The sequence below is a fragment of the Cervus canadensis genome, chromosome 20, assembly GCF_019320065.1.
Source record: "Cervus canadensis isolate Bull #8, Minnesota chromosome 20, ASM1932006v1, whole genome shotgun sequence".
NCBI classification, from domain to species: domain Eukaryota; kingdom Metazoa; phylum Chordata; class Mammalia; order Artiodactyla; family Cervidae; genus Cervus; species Cervus canadensis.
This window is the reverse complement of record NC_057405.1, coordinates 3,083,213-3,103,716: the sequence shown is the minus strand read 5'-3', so window position 1 is coordinate 3,103,716 and position 20,504 is coordinate 3,083,213. Positions and strand designations below refer to the sequence as shown.

At 45.4% G+C, this 20,504-nt stretch overlaps 1 protein-coding gene and 1 pseudogene across 1 annotated transcript in view; one reads left to right on the top strand and one right to left on the bottom strand.

Moving 5' to 3' along the window:
- The window catches only part of LOC122422744 (gamma-aminobutyric acid receptor subunit rho-2), a 40,996-nt gene extending 39,358 nt beyond the window's left edge, over window positions 1-1,638 (top strand). The window contains exon 9 of the mRNA XM_043439371.1: window positions 813-1,638. Coding sequence (XP_043295306.1) covers window positions 813-1,124 — 312 coding nt within the window. The 3' untranslated portion in view covers window positions 1,125-1,638. The remainder of the gene's footprint in view (window positions 1-812) is intronic.
- A 7,040-nt stretch (window positions 1,639-8,678) lies between these two features.
- LOC122422986 lies at window positions 8,679-8,769 on the bottom strand (annotated as a pseudogene).
- Window positions 8,770-20,504: the final 11,735 nt, after the last annotated feature.

Genomic DNA, 20,504 nt, shown 5'->3' with positions numbered 1-20,504 from the left:
ACAGGGCAAAGGGTTGGTGGCGGGGTATAAATTAAGAGTTTGGGATGAACAGATATACACTACTGTATATAAAATAGATAAACAAAGACCTACTGTATAGCACAGGGAACTGTATTCAATAGCTTGTTATAACCTATAATGGAAAAGACTCTGAAAAAGGTCTCATATATATCTATATCTGTCTGCATAGGCATACTTAGATATATAAAACTGAATCACTTTGTTCTATACCTGAAACTATACATTGTAAATAAATTATACTTAGAGGATTATCCAAGAAAAAATAAAATAAAACAATAAAAATACATAACAGGCAGGCACCATGACCCTTGAACCTTAAATGTAACCCTTTAAAATAAGGACCGTCTCCTACCTAATCATCTTTGTATTTAAACACAGAGTTGGGGGCCCCTGGTTGGAACCAGAATATGTGGATTTGAGGTCCTAATTCTGACACCGGCTGTCTGATCCCAGGAGAGTTGTATAGCTTCTCTTGTTCTTGGTTTTTGCTTTTGTAACTGAGGGCATTTGGACCAGACAAGTGGTTCTCCTTAGCAGAATAACCTGAGAGCCTGAAATCAGTTAGTCTAGAGTGGAGCCTGGGGGTGCGCAGTGTAAAGTACTCCCAAGGTGACTCTAATATGCAGAAAGGGTAGAGAGTCATGGGACAAAGCGATCTCTGGAGATGTTGCTAGTTCTGCTCTCTGTGGTTCCGAATAGCTGTGGGCTTTACTCTCAGCGCAGGCCCCTTCGTCTGGACCCCTTCCAGGTCTAAACGCGCCTGACGTCTCCCCTGTGTTTGCTGCCTACAGCTCCCGTGCATGTGCGGAATGCTTCACTCAAGAACCATGACGCTGGATGGGAGCTGCAGCGAGTCCGAGGCCAACAGCCTGGCCGGGTACCCGAGGAGCCATATTCTGACGGAAGAAGACAGACAAGACAAGATAGGGGTCCACCTGGCCCTGAGCAATGAATCCAGCTCCTCCAGAAAGAAGGGGCTTTTGAAGGGCCAGGTGGGTCTTCGCATCTTCCAGAACACCCACGCCATCGACAAATACTCCCGGTTGATATTCCCAGCTTCCTACATATTTTTCAACTTGATTTATTGGTCAGTGTTTGCCTAGGGGCTCTGAACCTGTGCCTGGTGAAGGTAACTTCTAGACCCTTGCACTGTCCTGCCTGATATGGACATCTCTGGGGTCTGGCCGGCTGCCCACACATGGACCTGCTGACCATGTCCCCCCACAGAGCAGCAGCTCCTGGACCACCCTGAGCAGCATCCTGGCCCCTGGAGGACCCCAGGAGCCCTCCAGCTGTCCTTCCCCAGACCTCACGGGCTTGCTCGTCATTCATGCTGTGTTGTGTCCCACTTCTTGCCTCTCTGGGACTGTCTTCTGTTCTTGGGTGTGAACAGTTTCATGAGAGCCCCCTTCCAATAAAGAAAAGGCTCAAATGCCTTCCAGATGAATATTCTGAGACCCTATAACAGACCCTTAGGATTCTGTTATAAAGTAAAGGGGAAAATGAAAGGCAAGCTTAGGGGCTTTCTTGATAGGAGACAGGAAATGAGGATTCAAAATGGAAATGAAAGAAATGTGTAAACTCTACACCTGGATTAAGTGCCTATCTAGGAAAGAAGAAAAAGGAAAACTCAGATCCCAAACAGGAAATGATCTGACCTGAGTGAGTCTGGCAACTCCCATGATTTTGCAGTATTAGGGGACATCATTCTTTCATCCATCTATTCAGCCACTCATTAGATATTGAATACCCAGCCTGTGCCAGCACTTATTTTTCTCAGCAATATGTGACAATATGCACTGAATATTGCCTACCAGGGAAACACTGCCCAAACCCATCAAGGTGCAGAGTTTTTTTTGGGAGGGGCTGGCCATCTGGATAGAGCTGACTCCCCATATGGCTGACCTTAGTCTCCCATTCCTCCAGAGGCTGAGCTGATAACCCTCAGCCCAAGACCCCATCGTAAATCAAACTGTTAGCCTAGACCATCTGGCATGGCTGTAGGCCCCCAGGAGAACAAAGACCCTCCTATCAGGCAGGACAGTTCAGGGGTCTAGATATTACCTCTCAAGAGCTGAAGGCCAAGGCTCAAATCTGTCTCTTGTCAAGGTAATCCTGTACTACACAATAATCCTTGTCAACTCTTCATTGTTAAGGTGAATAATTCTGCTTCCAGTCAGTAGAAGATTCATGTAACAAACATTTAAAAACATCCCTACACTAGACATTGGGTTTCCCTGTGGCTCAGATGGTAAAGAATCTGCCTGCAATGCAGGAGACCTGAGTTTTATCCCTGGGTTGGAAAGATCCCCTGGAAAAGGGAATGGCAACCCACTCTAGTATTCTTGCCTGGAGAATTCCATTGACGGGGGAGCCTGATGGGCTATAGTCCATGGGGTCGCAAACAATTAGACATGACAGAGTGTCTAACACTTTCACTTTTTTTCACTGCACTAGACATAGTGGGATCCAAAGTAAGAATAAGACATAATTATATTCTCACACAGCCCTCAGAGAAAGGACTGGTCCAGGATGTGGTATGTGATTATGTATACATTAAAAATGTTACATGCAACAAAAACAGTTCAATGTGTAATGGAAACTCTGAGAAAGGAATGATTTCCAGTGGAAGACTGAATCTCGTGGAGATAACAGCTTCTGAGCTGTTCCTTGAAGGCTGGGGATCTGGAGAAGAAATGTTCATGCCAAGTGCACATGTAGAAAGTACATGCTAGATGTGGGCTTTCCAGGACGGTAGCCACTGGCCATGAACTTAAATTTATGTTAGTTAAAGTTAAAAAACCTGAGTTCTTGCCATATGGCACTAGCCAAGTTTCAGGTGCTCTGCTCAATAGGCATATGTGGCCAGTGGCTGCTCTATAGGACAGTGCAGAGTTATAACACATTTCCACAGTCACAGGAAGTCTTACTAGTGCTGCTGGGGATGGAAGGATTGGCCTGAGCAAATAGCATGAGAGAGGCAGGATAGTCTGGGATTGCAGAGTATAGAGTTTGTGGGGCAAGTCATCTTTTTTTTTTTTTTGCTGGATCCTAGTTTGCGGGAAGAGGTGAGAGACAGCTATTTCTGCAACACTAGGAGTCATGGCAGGTCCCCCAACCTCTCCCTCCACACCCAGGCTGATGGGGGCAGCGTCCCTTCCATGTAGTTGCCCGGCCCAAGACCAGTGGCTCTCCCAGTCTCGTAAACAAATGAAAAACGAAGGTACATAAAGAGGGAAATTGCATGGTACAAATTCCAGGGCATCTGGAAATGTTTAGAAACCTTTACTCTCTGGAGACTCTCTAAGCCACACTGCTGCTCAAAGAATGATAATTACATTGTCATTAAAAATACATCCTGTTGCTCTAGTTGTTGCATTTAATTCCAACACTGCTTGACTTCTGACCACGTTGTCTTCATAAATGGAAGCTCCTATAGCATGGTGGCCTGTTCACACTTAACAGAAATAAAGATGTATTTTAACTAGCTTCTATAGAGAACTGGCATTCATTCTATAGCAAACAGAATTGTAAGCAGCATTTTATCATGAGCCAATGACACCTTCGGATTTAGCACAGTCTTACTGCAGTGTAATAATGTGACTCTATGTGAGAAAGGTAGAAATTTAAATGAGGTAAAGAGAAGACAACCGTAGGAGTGGAGAACAGGAATTAAAGAAATGTTGAGCAGAGAATGATTCACCGTAGAGGGGACAGACGAGTAAACATAACTGTTATCAGAGATGCTTGATGGTGCTTGGTTTCACTGAATCGAAGGCGCCCTCAAATGTAAGATGCCCCCGTAGTTTATGAACCACTGAGAGGAAAAAATGCTGCTAATTAAATTATAGCAGTCAACGATTATAGGATGAATCCTGACTTCACCAATGTTAAATTGTAAAACATGTGCATGCTGGAATAAAAGAAATAGGTATTATACAAAAACTGATGATCAGACAGCCTTCTTGGACACCAAGGAGACATTTATCGGCACTTATCTTCAAGGCCTTATGCCCAGGTGGGGGATGGGGTGGTGCCTGGGGTGGTAGCAGATAAAGAAATGAATGGGAGACTCCTTTTAGTCACTAAGAAAGTTACACTGGGGAATTCCCTGAAGGTCCAGGGGTTAGGACTTGCTGCTTTCACTGCTGAGGCCCAGGTTCAATCCCTGGTGAGGGAGCTAAGTTCCCACAAGGCTATGCAGAGTGATGAAAAAAAAAAAAAAAGAAAGACAAAAGATAACAAAGTTCACACTCGTAATAGGCATGGTTTAAAATGGTCCAAAGGAGGGAGACATTATAGATTCTGCTGTTTATGGTAAATTTTGAGCAATGGCTAGATATAATTTCAACTAATAGGAAAGGAGGGAAGGGAATATAACATGGCAGAAGGAAAGCTTGGGTGTGTTCAGGGAACTGGGAGCAAACACTCCACCAAATGTACCAAAGTCTTGGGTTCGCATCCTAGCAGTTCCAGGACCTCAGTGTCAAGGGTCCTTCTAGGTTCATTCCACTTAGAATAAACCTGGGGAAGAAATTGGGTGGGTCTTGTCTGCACCCGCGAATGTCAAAGAAAATCAGAGCTCTGGGTTGTAAGCAAGTTTAGAAAGTTAGGACTCTTCAAAACCAGTTTGATTTTGTTCTTCCCTCTGCAGAAGGGAAACCATGAATTTAAACAACGGAAAGCTGCTGAGTTTCAGGGAACCTATGAGGCAGGACAATAATGATGATGATAGTGGGAAAAGTCCACGTTAAGCTCGGTGATGTTTGGAATTGCAGCCTGTGTGCTGACATTGGCTTAGACCAGGCAGCCGGAGGGAGAAGCTAGTCCAGTGGAGCTGAGGAGTCTGGGCCTGGCAGGCAAGCGGAGATGTCAAGTAAAAACTTACACAGGCTGGTCTAGGGCTGAAGGGAATAAAGACTTGGGACTATCACCCCAGACGTGCTCAAGGAAGCTCTATCAAGGGGAACAAAACTCCTCAGAAGAAAAGCAGAAGAGAGGAGGTCTGGAGATAAAAGCTCAGGAGTACTTATTTAGGTGGGAAGAGGAATGCTGATCAGAGAAATAGAAGAACCCAAGCTAGGTCCACAGACCTGGTAACCAGGTTATAAACACCATTCTCGGACCACTTCCACTAACTCCAACAGAAGAGTTTGAGGAACCCACTATTAGGACCACAACCCTCATCCAGGCCAGGTATGCCATAGTATTCTTTTGAAGTCCTCCAAGAAAACAAGAGTCTAAAACCATTTCCTATGGTAAAGAGCAGTTCTCTGAACATTTTTCCTTCTACCTACATAGAAGGATACAGTCACAGATACAGTAAGAAGGAATACTCTCAAGTGGGGGAGGGGAGGGCTGGGGACAAATAATAGCATAAAAATTGAGAAGGGTAAAGGCTGTGAACAAGAGAGGCAAGATGGAAGCCAGAGGCCAGATGGGATCAGTCATGCACGTAGGGCACTTCTCTGGTTTCCAGTGGTTAAGACTCCATGCCCCCAGTGCAGGGTGCGGCGGGTTCAATCCCTGGTCCCGGGAACAGAGATCCCACCTGCCACAACTAAAGATCCCGCGTGCCTCGATGAAGACCTGGCGCAGCCAAGTAAACAAATAATTTTAAAAATCGTGCAGATAGATGAAGGCCTTCCTTGGCAAAGAAGAGGAACCACTCTCTCAAGTTCAAAAGGTTTATGTAGGTAGAAGGAAAAATGTTCAGAGAACTGCTCTTTACAATAGGAGATGGTTTTATAGACTCTTGTTTTCTTGGAGGACTTCAAAAGAACACTATGGCATACCTGGCCTGGATGAGGGTTGTGGTTTTAATGGTGGGTTCTTCAAACTCTTCTGTTGGAGTTGGTGGAGGTGGTCCAAGGGTGGTGTCTGTAACCTGGTTACCGGGTCTGTGGACCCAGCTTGGGAAGCAGCAGTCTTGAGCGGTTGAGACTCCGCACTTCCTCTGCAGGCGAGTGTAGGTTCGGCCCCTGGTGGGGAAGCTAGGATCCCACGTGTCTCTGGGCAGGGCAGCTGCGCTGTGTAAAAGGAGCGCGGGGTGCACTCTCTGCTCCAAAGAGCATGCAGTGAGAGCTGGCTGTGTGGCTCCTAATTCATCTCTCACGTCAACCTCACGGGGGTCTTAGGGATTTTCATCCTACACACCAACTGAAATGTGCTATCTTCCATAATTGTGTTCAACCCATCAGGTAGGTGGATCTGCGTGAAACAATTCATTGCTCATAGTATTTTCAGGCAAAAAAGTGATTTATTTCTTTACTTAGAGAAGTGACTGAAAAAAAAAAACAAACAAACCCCAAACTGGCCTGGGTTGTGCTGAAACATGTCTGCCTGGAGTTATCCTAACAGCCAGTTGGAATTCAGAGTTAAACTAGGACTCGGGCTTAGCTCCTTGAGACCAGAGGTGAGCTGTAGGACCATCAGCCATTCAGAGCAGTCTACACGTCCCCAACCTTCTACCCCTGACCCCACACCGATCACTAAGAAATGTGACGCAAGTGAAAATGGCACCCACGGGGAAGGCTGTGCGCCCAGCACGTGTTGGAGGGTGAGAGCACTGTCCTATCTGCACAGAGAGCCAAATCCCATGCCAGAAGGGACCTATGTCCCAGCCTGTCCAACCTCCAGAGCTATCTGAGGGCAATCCACACCTGTAGTATAAACATACTCTCCATCAGCGGATTCATTAAAATACTCAGTCCTGACTTTCAGACCTGCAGATGTCATCATGACATGGCATGTGGGTCAACTTTGAGAATATTAGGTTTGGGATTTATTTTGAAAGATAAATTGAAAAACCAACTTCAGGTGTAGTACGTCACGTTGAAACGAAACTGACCAGGTTTATTGGCGAGTGTTCTTTAGTCCATTTAGCCCAAGGTATCTCACATTAAACGTGCCTATTAATAACCTGCAGACCTTGTTAAAATGCAGATTCTCATTTAGTAGGTTTGGGAGGGGACCTTGGCTTATGCGTTTCTTTCATTCTTTTTAAGAAATTTTTATTTGGCTGAGCCATGTCTTAGCTGGGGCAGCTGGGATCTTAGTTCCCCAGTTAGGAATTGAACCAGGTCCCCTGCATTGGGAGTGCATAGTGTGAACCACTGGACCGCCAGAAAAGTTCCAGGATTATGTGTTTCTAACAAGCAGCCTGGAGACGTCAGTGCTGCTGGCCTGCAGACCACATCTTAAGCAGGGAGGCCCTAGAGATCCCCCTCATTATTTAAAGTTAAGCTCAGATGTCGCCTCCCCTTTGTGACTTTCCCTTACATCCTCTCCCTCCCCAAAGCATAACTTATCTTTAACTCATCTATATTTCCAAAGCATGTTATACATTTGTGCATTGAGGCGTTTCCATGATGTTTTGATGATTCTCCTTAATCCATGCTTCCCAGGCTTGGATTAGTCACCTGGCAAGCTGTTGAGAAAGTCTCAGTGCCTGAGCCTTACCCCCAGAGTTCATGATTTTCTAATAATCCCAACTCTTTTTTTGGTGGTGGTTGTTGTTAATAACAGTAACTCTTCTTAAAAGGCTGGTACCAAAGTCTGAAATAAATTTGGGGGTGGGGGGAGAGTTTTGCATGGTTTGCAAACTGTGTTCCCTGGAACCCAAGAGGTTCTCTGGGGGTTGTTTCAGGGTCTACTCTGGGAGTGGGAGCTGCTGAAGTAGGGCTTAGAAGAGATAAGAGGTGAAGATGGCAAGATACAAGCCAGAAATGGAACTGGGACTTCTGGCCCCCAAACCTTTTCACGTTTACGGTTTCCCACAAGAAATCTGTGTGGTCTGAGACACAACGGGCCCAAGGGAAGTTTCCATCTTCTCCTATCAACATTCCTTAATCCAAAAGGTACCTGGCCTCCTGACATGGGGGGAATGGAGGCCGGAGGTGGGAGGGACAGGCAGGCAGGTTCTACCATGTAGAGCTTTGGTTTTCTGCTCCAACATCAGATTTGCCCAAAGTGCTTGAAGGAAGATTCTAGACCCAGTTCCTGGTCCTCTGGTTGCCAACCTCTTCTGACCACCCGCCTTTACCCAGTCCCTCCTTCCCATCACCTTTCCTTTCCCCCAGAGAGCACCCCTCCTCTGCACCCAGAAGGAAGCTGGCAGCTGCCGCCCTGTATCTCCAATTACCCACCTCGTCCACGCTGCCGTGGCCTTGAAGGGCTGCAGAGCGGAGCTTGGCCACGAACCTCTCTCCTTCCTTCTGTGAGCAGAGAGAGAGCCTGTGAGTGAAGGCTGCAGCAGAGGATGTCATTACAGGTGTAACAAGCCTTACAAGGTCAGCTCCGAGGGGCAGGGCTTTTGTCTAACTTCTCAGCTGCTGTATTCCAAGGTACATAACGGTGTTGGCACATGCTCTTTGCTCATTGATTTGATGGAAAGAAGGAATGAAAGCTATTTTTTAAACTGAAGCATAATTGATTTATAATGTTTTATTAGTTTCTGAAAGTGAAAGTGAAGTCACTCAGTTGTGTCACTTTTTGTGACCCCGTGGACTGTAACCCACCAGGCTCCTCTGTCCATGGGATTCTCCAGACAAGAATACTGGAGTGGGTTGCCATTTCCTTCTCCAGGGGATCTTCCCAACCCAGGGATCAAACCCAGGTCTCCCACATTGTAGGCAGACACTTTCCAGGGAAGCCCCCAAAATAGGAATTTTCTTGTCATCCTTGAGCAGAGGGCATGCTAATCTCTGTATTCTTCTGATTTTATTATATATATGCCAAAGTGAGCACTAAAGCTACTGATTATAAGCACTCACTATGCACTAGACACTGTGCTACATATGGATTATAGAAATTTCTTCTCTCCAAAATCTCAGGCTTTGTATTTTTATTTTAATTTCAGTTACCCTTGACTATTGTCTTTTTTACTGAAATGTTGGAGAAGAAGGAGATAGTTGTACTTCATCTATTATTGTAAAGATGTCCCCAAACTAAGATATTTTCCTCATAGTTACACCTTTTACATGTAAGGACACATGTACAATTTTTGCCAAAATGTTTTGTTAAACTCTGCTGTTTGTAGAGAAATTGCTTCAAAGGTACTGTATTATAGCTTTGTAATTAGAAAAGAGGATGCCTTATCTTTTTATCTAATTTCTTTTCTTTTTATCTTTCACTTATCTTATTCATGTTCAGTATGGAGGCAGGAAGCTAGATATGAAGTGAACGCATTTTGCCAGCTATGTGACCTTGAGTAATTTAATTAATTTCTCTGAGTTTTAATCTCTCTATCTGAAAAAAAAAAAAGAGGATAATTCTGGTCTCTTAGTGTGGACAGGAGGAATGAGTTAGAGGGTCTGAAGTATTCAGTTCAGAAAATTAAAAAATAGACGAAGGGGAGAAGGAAGGGGATGAGGAGGAGGAAGAAGGAAAAGAGAGGGAAGAAGGAGAGGAAGAGCCAACTTTTAATTTTTCCAAGTGAAAATATTTAAAACCACAGCCACAAACCAATCTCTAATTGCATCTGTAACTGCAATCATTTCTAGCACTCAGCTGTTTGGTTGTGTCTGACTCTTTTCGACTCTACGGACTGCAGCCCGCCCGGCTCCTCTGTTCACGGGATTCTCCAAGCAAGAAGACTGGAGTGGTTTGCCATTTCCTCCTGCAAGGCATTTTCCCAACCCAGGGATGGAACCTGTGTCTCCTACATTGGCAGGTGGATTCTTCACCACCTGGAAAGCCCACAATCATTTCTAAATCAACAACAAAAGTTTTCACCCTGAAAGTGTAGGAAGACGTGATCTCAGAATATAAAATCCTTCTAGTCTGCTCTTTACCCTGACATTTTCATCAAAAGAACAGATGAAAACTGTCATGGACCAGCTGGTGTGTTGGGGGGCCAACTTTCCAGGGAGATGTCTCACCCTTCATTTTGCAGATAAAAAGACATAGCCAGAGAGGCTGAGTAACAGGCTTTATGTCAGATGACTGATGCTGCAGTTATTAAAGAAAAAGTAATACCCTAATATGGACAAAAGTATCTTGTCCAGATACCCTAAATTGGTTAGTATCCATCAGACTATGCAGAACTGGTGGCAACGTGTGACCTGGGTTGAGGCTTGTCCATCTGGCTCCTGATTTCACCCTCTCAGCCCCCTGACGCCCTGGGCACCTGTGAATATCCCGATCCTGGTACTTCATGGGTTCTCTCTGAAGTTGGAATGAGATGGCCCAGTTCTCAGGATTCTTCACTGAATCATGCTATTCACTGAGCACCATGGGGTATATTTCTGGCCTCAGGAAAACTCCTTTGAAAAAATTTTCTTCATGTCATGGAATCCCTCCCAGGTTGCATCTGTTCTCAGTGACTTGCTGTTTCAATTAGACTCAGTAACCAGTGAAAGAACAAGGGCTCCAGAAGAAAGAAGTCTGGAAGAGGCAGTCCAGACAGTTCACCAGCTCCCTCCGTATAGACCTCAGGGACAGAAAACTGGGGCTTTCTCACTCACCACATGCAGCCCTAGAGTGTGGCCCTTGACCTCATGGTTCAAGACGGTGGCAGGAGCTTAAGCTGTCATTGTTTTTTCAATTTTTATTTTATTATTTTTCCTAGTCCTGCCACATGACATGTGGGATCCTAGTTTCCCGACCAGGAATCGAACCTGGGCCCCGTGCAGTGGAAGCATGGCATCTTAACCGCTGGACCACCAGCCATCGTTTCTGCCACTGGAGAAGCAGGATGCTTAAGGGGATGAAGGGGAAAGGGAACGTGCCTGTCATCTTTCAAGGAAAGTTCCAGGAGGCTGTCACACACTTCCCAATGGCCAGAACTGGGTCCCTTGGCCACACCCACCTGCAAAGAATGCTGGGAAATGTATTTATCCTGAATCGGCATATCCGTAACCCCCAAAGAGGAAATGCCGAAAGAAAGGGAACATACAGAGTATAGGCTAGGGCAGTTCCTGCCACCCCGCCGAACAGGGCACGGCCTTCGTTCCATGCGCAGTGATGTGCTAAGCCGCTTCAGCCGTGTCTGACCCTAACGCCGTGGACTGTAGCCTGCCAGGCTCCTCTGTCCACAGGATCCTTCAGGGGAGAATGTCGGAGTGGCTTGCCATGCCCTCCTCCGGGGATCTTCTGAAGCACCAGTTAAGAACTATAGGGAAGCTCCTCTCTCAGGACATGGATGGCTGACGCCTCTGGTCTCCCTGCCTCTCATGCACACACCTTCCCGTTCTATCTTAAGGGTGAAGCAGACAGAGAGAAATAGGTCTTTCTAATGTGCTGGGGTCATGTCTAGAGCTTCAGCTACAACTAACCTCAGGCAGACTTGGAATGTCTCTGAGCCTGGAAATAGGACCCGGGCAGTGAGTCCCCATCCTTGCTTATTTTGGGAGAGGGAGGAATTCTCCCTTTCCCTCCAACTCTGCTGGTTAGGAGAGAAAGCAATGAGGTCAGGAAATCTACGGCAGTTCTCCTTGGGGTAGACTGTGGAGTCCCAGAGAGTCCGCTCCCACCAGCTGCCCCGCTTGTTTGGTGATTGCTCCCTGAGCGGCTCTCTCCAGAGGACAAGCTGGCCTGTAATCCCCACCCTCGAGAGGAAGTTTGATTACCGCATTCAAGAGAGCAGGACGTGACTCATCATCTTAGTTGTTTTCCCAGGCGCATGAAGGATTTGCACCAGTCACCCCCATCCTCACCACAAGAGCGCCTTGTTTTGAGACGTCTTGCTGGCTGAGGGGATGTAGATGTGACCACAGGGGAGAGGAGAGGTTCTTCTGAGTTTGAATGTTTTTTAAAAATCCAATAAATAAATAAAAAATCGAGTCAGTAGGCAAATATGATACATATATGTATTGAAAACAAGAAGAATATCAGAGTGAGATAGGATAGGTGGAGTTTACTGTTCTGGAGCGTCTTTCTTAACTAAAGAAAAAAGACTACATCTAAAAACAACGTCATTAATTAACAATGGGTCCCTAAACGAGTTAGTAATCTGGACCGCTTGATTCAAGATACTGCTTACCTTAATGTTGTAGCGCCCAAGAACAAAGGCGTCTTTTATTTTCTACCACATTATGCTGCTCTTGTCTGTTGAATGTTAGTCAATAGTCTGTGTGAATTGTTGTTCACAGCACTCCAGGCTTTCCTGTCCTTCACCATCTCCTGGAGTTTGCTCAAATTCATGTCCATTGAGTCAATGATGCCACCCAACCATCTTGCCTGCATGAATATGGGCATCTAAATAGTTGGCTTGTTACTGAGTCCAAGCTTGCTCTGCTTGCCGCAAGATGGGCCAAAGAATCCAAGACGAAGTGTTGGGATAAGGAAGGGACTTTATTCAGGAGCCGGCTCTCCAAGAAGATGGCAGCCTAGTGTCTCAAAATAACTATCTTGTTGGGGCCTGGTTGCCAGGTTCTCTCATGGATCAGAGATGGTAGTGGTGAGGGAGGTGAGGAAACAAAGTAAAATGACTATTCAATCCTTGCAAAGGTACCCTAGAGTGGCAAGCCTCCGGCAGAGGGATGTGTTAGTTTCACTTCCTTGCTGCTGCTGCTGCTAAGTCACTTCAGTCGTGTCCGACTCTGTGCGACCCCATAGACGGCAGCCCACCAGGCTCCCCCGTCCCTGGGATTCTCCAGGCAAGAACACTGGAGTGGGTTGCCATTTCCTTCTCCAATGCATGAAAGTGAAAATGAAAGTGAAGTCGCTCAGTCATGTCCGACTCTTAGCGACCCCATGGACTGCAGCCCACCAGGCTCCTCCGTCCATGGGATTCTCCAGGCAAGAGTACTGGAGTGGGTGCCGTTGCCGTCTCCATTCACTTCCTTACTGTCCTTCAAAGGTGGGCAGTTCGGGCTATCTCCCTGAGGCAGGCCATTATGTTTACCTGCAATAACAAAGGGGCTTCCTTGGTGCCAGTGAAGAATCCGCCTGCAGTGCAGGAGACTTCCTGCAATATAGGAGACCAGGGTGTGATCCCTGGGTTGGGAAGTTCCCCTGGAGAAGGAGATGGCAACCCACTCCAGTGTTCTTGCCTGGGCAATCCCATGGGCAGAGGAGCCTGGTGGGCTACAGTCCATGGAGTCGCAAAGAATCGGACACGACTGAGCAACTAAACCACCACCACAATAACAAAAGTGGCAAAATGAGGGTTAAAGTTACAGAAGCAGATCCAGCATAAATTCAAAATTAACCCTTCCCAATTATATGCCTAGTCATACCTGTATTTCTGGGAAAGTTGCCTTTTTTACCATAAAGATTTTTCATGATGTTGACCATTTTAAAAGTCTTTTATTGAATTTGTTGCAATATTGCTTTTCTTTTCTGTTTTGTTTTGTTTTTTTTTTTGGCCACGAGGCATGTGGGATCTTAGTTCCCCAACCAGGGATCAAACCTGCGCCTCTTGCAGTGGGAGGTGAAGTCTTAATCACTGGACCTCCAGGGAAGTCACTTTCCTTTTAATCATAACTGTATAACCACCTATAGCTGACAGCTTTTATTGAGATATGATTTACTTGCAGTAAAATGCACAGACTTTAAGTGTACAGTTCAATGAGTTTTAAAGTATATTCTGCTTAACCTGTCTTCCTATTAAGAGACAGAACATTTCTGACACCTCATAAAGCCCCTACATGTCGCATTTCTAATCATTCCTTGTGTTCACCTCCCCCTGACCTGACATCCAATGTTCTGAGTTCTGTCACCATTAAATTTGTTCTGTCATTTCTAAAGCTTCATATAAATGGGATTTTAAGGTAGGTTCCCTGCTGTGTCTGGCTTTTCTCACTCAATATAACATTTTTGAGATGAATTCATGCCGTTACATATATCTGTAGTTCATTCCTGTTTGCCGCAGAGAAGGAGCCTCTTGTTTGAATAAACCATGGTTTCTTCATCCCTTCCTTCTCATGTGGGAGACATCTGGATTATTTCCGGTTTGGAGAAATAAAGCGTCTTATAATAATGGCGGTTAACAGAGTGACTTTGTAACTCATAAACACAGAAACTAGCAGATGTGTGTGTGCCTGACATCCCGCAGAAACACGTTCATTGAGAAGCTCCTGGATTAGGGACTTCCCTGGCTGTCCAGTGGTTACGACTTCTGTTGAAGTGAAAAGGAAAGAAAAAGAGGAATGAGTTGTTTTTTGTTTCCCTTTACTGAGAACAAAGAAGATAACTAGAACAATGAGCAAGCCTGACATTCCTAGTCTTTTTCACTTTAACTGCTTCTAACTCTGCATGTCTATAACTAAGTTTGCTTTTCTGTCCCCTAACTCTGTAGGAGCTACACTTCACATCTGTTTTCCTTTGACCATATGCTAAATACATCCTGGGTCTGGTATTTATCCTTACAGCACCCTTCCCCTTGTATAATATGTCAGAAAGAAGGCTGAAGAGCCACTGAACGGCCAGAATCAATTACTGGGTTACTGACACCAGCCTATGACTGTCTTTGAAACAATGCAAGAGGAAGAAATCAAGTTCCTAACACCTTTGTTCCTCATCACAGACTCCTGACTGCGAACCCTCTTCTAATATAAGCGCCTAGACTCCTCATGGAGGGGGGCACAGTTCTTGAGGCATGAACCTACTGTGTTCCCCTCTCCGACAGCAGAATTAAAACCTCTTTTCTATTTCTTCCAGACTGTATTTCCATACTTTTAAAATTCCGCTTCAGTGACAGAGAAAGCCAAGATTTTGGCCAGCAACACTTCACCTTCGAATGCAGGGTGTGAGGGTTCTATACCTGTTTGGGGAGCTAAGATTCCACATGCCTCTCAGCCAAAAAAACATAAACATTGTAATGAATTCAATAAAGACAAAAAATGGGGGGGTCCACATCATAAAGTCTTAAAAAAAAAAGAGAAGTTCCTGGGCTAAAGCTCAGAGGTGGCGAACATACACTTGAAGTTTGCTTTGGTTGGACACAGGGGGTGAGTGAGGAATTTGTAGAAGAAGTTGGTAGGATGAAGCAGAATTCATGCAGTTTAAAAAAGTTGTTATCAGGCTTCCCTGGGGGTTCAGTGGTGAAGATGCCACACGCCGCGGAGCAACTAAGCTCATTCGCCACAACTATTGAGCCTGTGTTCTCGAGCCCGGGTTCCTCAAGAAGAGGAGCCGCCCCAGTGAGAAGCCCGAACTGCACAGCTAGGGAGTAGCCCCTGCTTGCTCTATCTAGAGAAAGCCTGCACAGCCACGAAGATCCTGCAAAGCCAAAAATAAAAAGAAATAAACAAAAGTATTTTTAAAAGGTTTTTATCTATCAGTGGCAACCAAACGAAGAAAATAGGCTTGGTTGGAAAATGCACGTCTGCAGTTTGGAGATGAGCCACTCCTGATGGGCATTTTACAGCAGAGAAGTGTCTTGGGCTCTTAGCTTCCTTAGGTGTAAAATAGAGGCATTAATGCCTACCTAGCCAACCTCCTAGGGCTGTTGTGAGAAGCCAATGGGAGACTGTTGGCTTAAAGCTCTAAATGCAAGGTGGGTGGTGTCTGTGACGAATTCACAGGTTTCCCTTGAGAGACTAGAGTGGAACGTTTTACACGTCATTTACCTCCCCAAGAAATGAGCACTGTTGCTATTATTTCCATTTTACAGATGAAGAACTTGAAGCTGGGGCAGGTTTACCACCCAGAAGCCACACAGCTATAAATAGCATCTCTGGGATTTGAACCCAGGTAGAGTTGGCTCTAATCTGAGCTGCTACTATTGTGCCATCTGTCCTTCTCAGAAGTTGTCATTATACCTCCTCCTAGCCACCCACATTACAGGAACTGTCTTCAGCCTTTATTTCCTCGTGGGAGGGTTGCTATATTCAAATTCTTTGGCATGCTATCTAACAGATGTAACAGAAACTGAAAGCTTGCCTAAAAGCTAGTGGTCGTCCCAGAGGCTTGCTGTGACACGGTTGAGCCAGCCATATTCCTGGTGTAAACTTTGTAATTGCACAATAATCAAAACCACCAACCCACTGGAACAGATCCCAGGAGCTCCCACCTATGGCTGCCTTTCCCAGGACACACAGCATGGTGTCCAACTGACGCGGGAAATGCCCATGGCATTGAAGGCTAAGAGGCGAGCATCCCCAGGCCCAAGGCCATTTGGTCATTTACGAAATGTCTCTGTCCTCAGCGCCTGAGCAGTTTGCACTTGCTTCTTAACAGACCCCTTCGGCACCTCAGCGGCCACCTCCTTCTGTCTGAGGCCATGAATAGCTGAGCTGGGGAAGGAGCTTGCAAGACCTGCTGTGGACAGGTAGGGCTGGACAGACCGGCTTTTCATTGGCATTTAAAAATCACTAGTTGGAGGGCAGGGGTCAATGAGGAATTTGGAATGAACAGACATACACTACTACATATAAGATAAATAAACAGCAAGAACCTCCTTGCACAGCACAGGGCACTATATTCAATAGCTTGTGATAACCTGTAGTGGAGAAGACTCTGAAAAGTTATACATACATACACGTATGTAACTGAATCGCTTTGCTGTACACTTGAGACATTGTAAATCAACTATACTTCAATTAAAAAAAATTAGTAGGGATCAACAGACTAATGCCTGTAAATTGACCTGAAAGTAAAACATGGTTTTTAAGCAAAAGAGTTATGTCTAAAAATTACACTTCCCTAACACTGAGGTTTCAGAGTGTGAGCTGTGGACATCCTAAAGTTAGATGAAACTTCACTCAGCAACTTCTGAAACAACTGAATACACAACTCAAGAACCAGCTGAGAAAAGCACCTGCAGCTGCTCTCTTTAGCATTTTCTATAGAACAGTCGACTGGCTTCCCAGGTGACATCGGTGGTAAAGAACCCGCCTGCCAATGCGGGAGACGTAAGGGATGCGAGTTCGATCCCTGGGTTGGGAGGGTCCCTGGAGGAGGAAATGGCAACCCACTCCAGTGTTAATGCCTGGAGAATCCCATGGACAGGGGAGCTATGGTCCACAGGGTCGCAAAGAGTGGACACAAACTGAAGTGACTTAGCATGCAACCTATAGAGTAGTTAACAGCAGGAGTCATGGATCCAAAGACCACATCACCAGGGATTGGCCGGCTCTCTCTCCAACATTCACTAAAAACAGGAAATTACCAGTTGTACCTAAATGGAACTAATAAAACCAGAACCTCCTATGACTTTGTAGCCACTTGGAAAAAGCAGCTAAAACCAAATAACCCATCTGGAGCTGTGTTCTGTTGCTAAATGAGGTAAGTTAACCTGGGGAGCCCCAACATGTTTCCCAGCCGGAATAGTCATAATTCTGTACAAGAGCCACCACCAGTGAGGGGCTACAACCCTCCACATGCCTGTAATGTTCACATCTGAGCTGTCCTGGGTGTGTTCTCGGTGGGGTGGCAGGGGCATGGAGCAGAGAGAGTGCAGAGGCCCCAGAGAAATCCTAACCCCAGCTCTTAGAGGGCAGAAGGCGGACACAGGCTACAATGTCATCCCAAGTCACCACGATCCCATGTCACTGACTCAATCTCCAGTACCTTCTCTCTCCTTAAAGCAAAGAACCACGTCATCTGAAAACGTGGAGACGAATACAGTCTGAGACTTGCTGTTTAAAAAGATTTTTTAACAGGTTCAAAGAAACAATAGAATTTGTTAACTTATTTTACTAAATTATATGCAAACAAAGTTAATCTGTGAGCCAAGAAAGTGACATGCTGAAAAAGTTAAATAGTGAAGGGGAGCTGAATAGGTCACCCCCAAACAGGCCACCTTGGCATGTGGATTGTATTGAGCTGAAGGCAGTCAAGACCCAGCAGACTCAGGGAAGGCTTTTACTTTCCCTTACTGCCTTAAAGACCTTAGATAGGGGGCCTGGTCCAGAAAAAGAGATCCTGCTAGAGACAACATCTTATCTGAACGACCTATCCACATGGAAGGATGAACATCTAACCATCAAATACCAGCTCCTCTTATCTTCTCCTCCCTTTGGAAGACCCAGGCCCGTGGTCCAATTCTTTATTTTGGCTGCACTGCATGTGGGATCCTAGTTCCCCGACCAGGGATCAAATCCCTGCCCCCTGCCTTGAAAATGCACGGTCTTATCCACTGTACTGCCAGGGAAGTACCCCTACCCAATGCTTGACCGAGGATGACATATAAGTCCCAGTTGCCCAACTTAACTCTGGGTCTAAAATTTTTATGGGACACTTATATATACAAAATTAAATTTGGTTGTTCTCTTATTAATTTGTCTTATGTCAACTTAATTATTAGGCCAGCCAAAGAACCTAGAATGGAAGAGGGGAAAAATTGTCTACCCCTAGAACATTAAATCGCATTGTCACGTATTAAATTGCACAACTGTCCTTTTCTGCTGGACATCGACTCATGAGTTCAGTTTAAGCCTGTTGTTTATTTAGTCATACAATTAAATTACATTCTTTCTTTTCTTCAAGAGTTGAATAGTTCCAAATGTGGCTTCTCACTCAAAGAATTCATTCTTAACCACTGCCAGAAAAACCCTTTATTTCATGCTAATGAATCAGTTTCTCAAATTAGCAGGGAAAAAATCCGGAACTAATTAACTAAAAGATCTGAGTTGTCATCAAACTGCCTTGGGAAACATGTTAAGTAAGATAACAAAATCATTTTACAGGCCAGCCAGGAAGGGAAAGCAGGATATAGAGTCAATGAAAAAGCATGGGCCCTGGGACTGAAAGCACAAATTTTCCTATTTATTAGCTACATATCCTGGGGAAAATGATGTCTCAAGGCCTCGGGTTCCTCACTGATGAAGCAAAAGTAGTAACCTAAGTCTGCTTCTGAGTTCATTCTTGGGGCCCAATGAATCTTGCAAAATGTTTTGTAAATGCCAGAGGACCATTTGATTGCAAACTACGATTATTTAGTAATCCAGTCGCTTTGAGGACAACAGCAAAGTCCTCGTGTTTTACTTTCAGCCTTCAGACCACGTAAGGCTGCTGCTGCTGCTGTTGGTCAGTCGTGTCCAGCTCCCTGGGACCCCGCGGACTGCAGCAATCCAGGCTTCCCTGTCCTTCACTGTCTCCCCGAGTTTGCTCAAGTTCATGTCTATTGAGTTGGTGATGCCATCCAACCATCTCACCCACTGCCGCCCCCTTCTCCTTTTGCCTTCAAATGCTGCTGAGGGGACCCCGTATCCTCACCCACTCTTCCATCCTAACAGACTCCCTGAGGGGCTCCACATGATTAATGTGGCTTTAGACCTAGATTGATCTCACAGTATTTCCTTTCTTCACCACAGTGACTCCCCTGGAGCCAGGACAAGAATATCGAAGTCCATCAACAGAAAACAAGGGGACTTTTTGCACACTTGAACCTAGAAACATGTTAAGTAAGATAATAAAATCTTTTTGCACACTCGATTTGGGAAGGAATAAAATTGCCTTCAACAATTTTGCTATGATTCCAGTAGAGGGCGACAGGGCTGCACTGACTCTCCTATTAGAGTGAAGCCAAGTGAAGTGAAAGTCGCTCAGTGCTGTCTGGCTTTTTGCGATCCCATGCACTATACAGTCCATGGGCTTCTCCAGGCTAGAATACTGGAGTGGGTAACCGTTCCCTTACTCCAGGGGAATCTTTCCCACCCAGGGATCGAACCTTGGTCTCTCACATTGCAGGTGGATTCTTTACCATCTGAGCCACCAGGGAACGGCAATGTAATTCAAAGGTTAAAACCACAAAGAGCCTGTCTTCTTTCTTTCCTTTCTAGTTAGATGATTGGGGCTCAGCGGCAAGCCACCCACCTGTAATGCAGGAGATGAGGTTCGATGATTGGATCAGGAAGATCACCTGGAGGAGGAAGTGGCAGCCTACTCCAACATTCTTACCTGGGAAATCCCATGGACAGAGGAATCTGGTGGGCCACAGTCCTTGGGGTCGCAAAGAGTCAGACTTGACTTAGCGACTGAACAACAGTCGTAGTTTTAATATTTTTGTGGAGAAAAGACATGACTGAAGGCCTTTATGCTTTCAGTTGCACTTCCACACACTTCCAAAATGGGTTTGAACTTTTTTTTTAAATTGCAGGAGCCAGCTGGGCTTTTGGAAACTGAATGCTTTCACCTTTGGAGAGAATGGACACTAATGGTGGCTGAGCTGGCAGTCACCCTGTTTTCCTTCTTCCTGGATCAGAACCTTGGTTTTGCTCAAGTATCTCCCCATTCCTAGTCCAGAAGAGATCCTGACCAGTCTGAGCCAATCAGAGCATGTTTTAACCTGGTAAAAGCAACTGGTCCAGGAGGGGACTTAAAACCTTTCTTGGTCCAGTCAGACTGAAGTGTAGGGCTTATCTGTTATGATCTGGAAGAAAGCTTCCCTCTTTCTCTCCCACTGGATACGGATGTGGAATGAAAGTGGAAGCTTGTTGCTTTTGGCAATCATATTGTAACCATGAGTATGATGGCCAAAGGAAAAAGGAGGGGGGAAGGGAAGAACCAGGTTTTTGGTAACATCACTAAATCCAACAACCCTGTCACCTGGACTTGCTGTCTTGTGAGGTGATACATTTCTGTTTAAACCTACT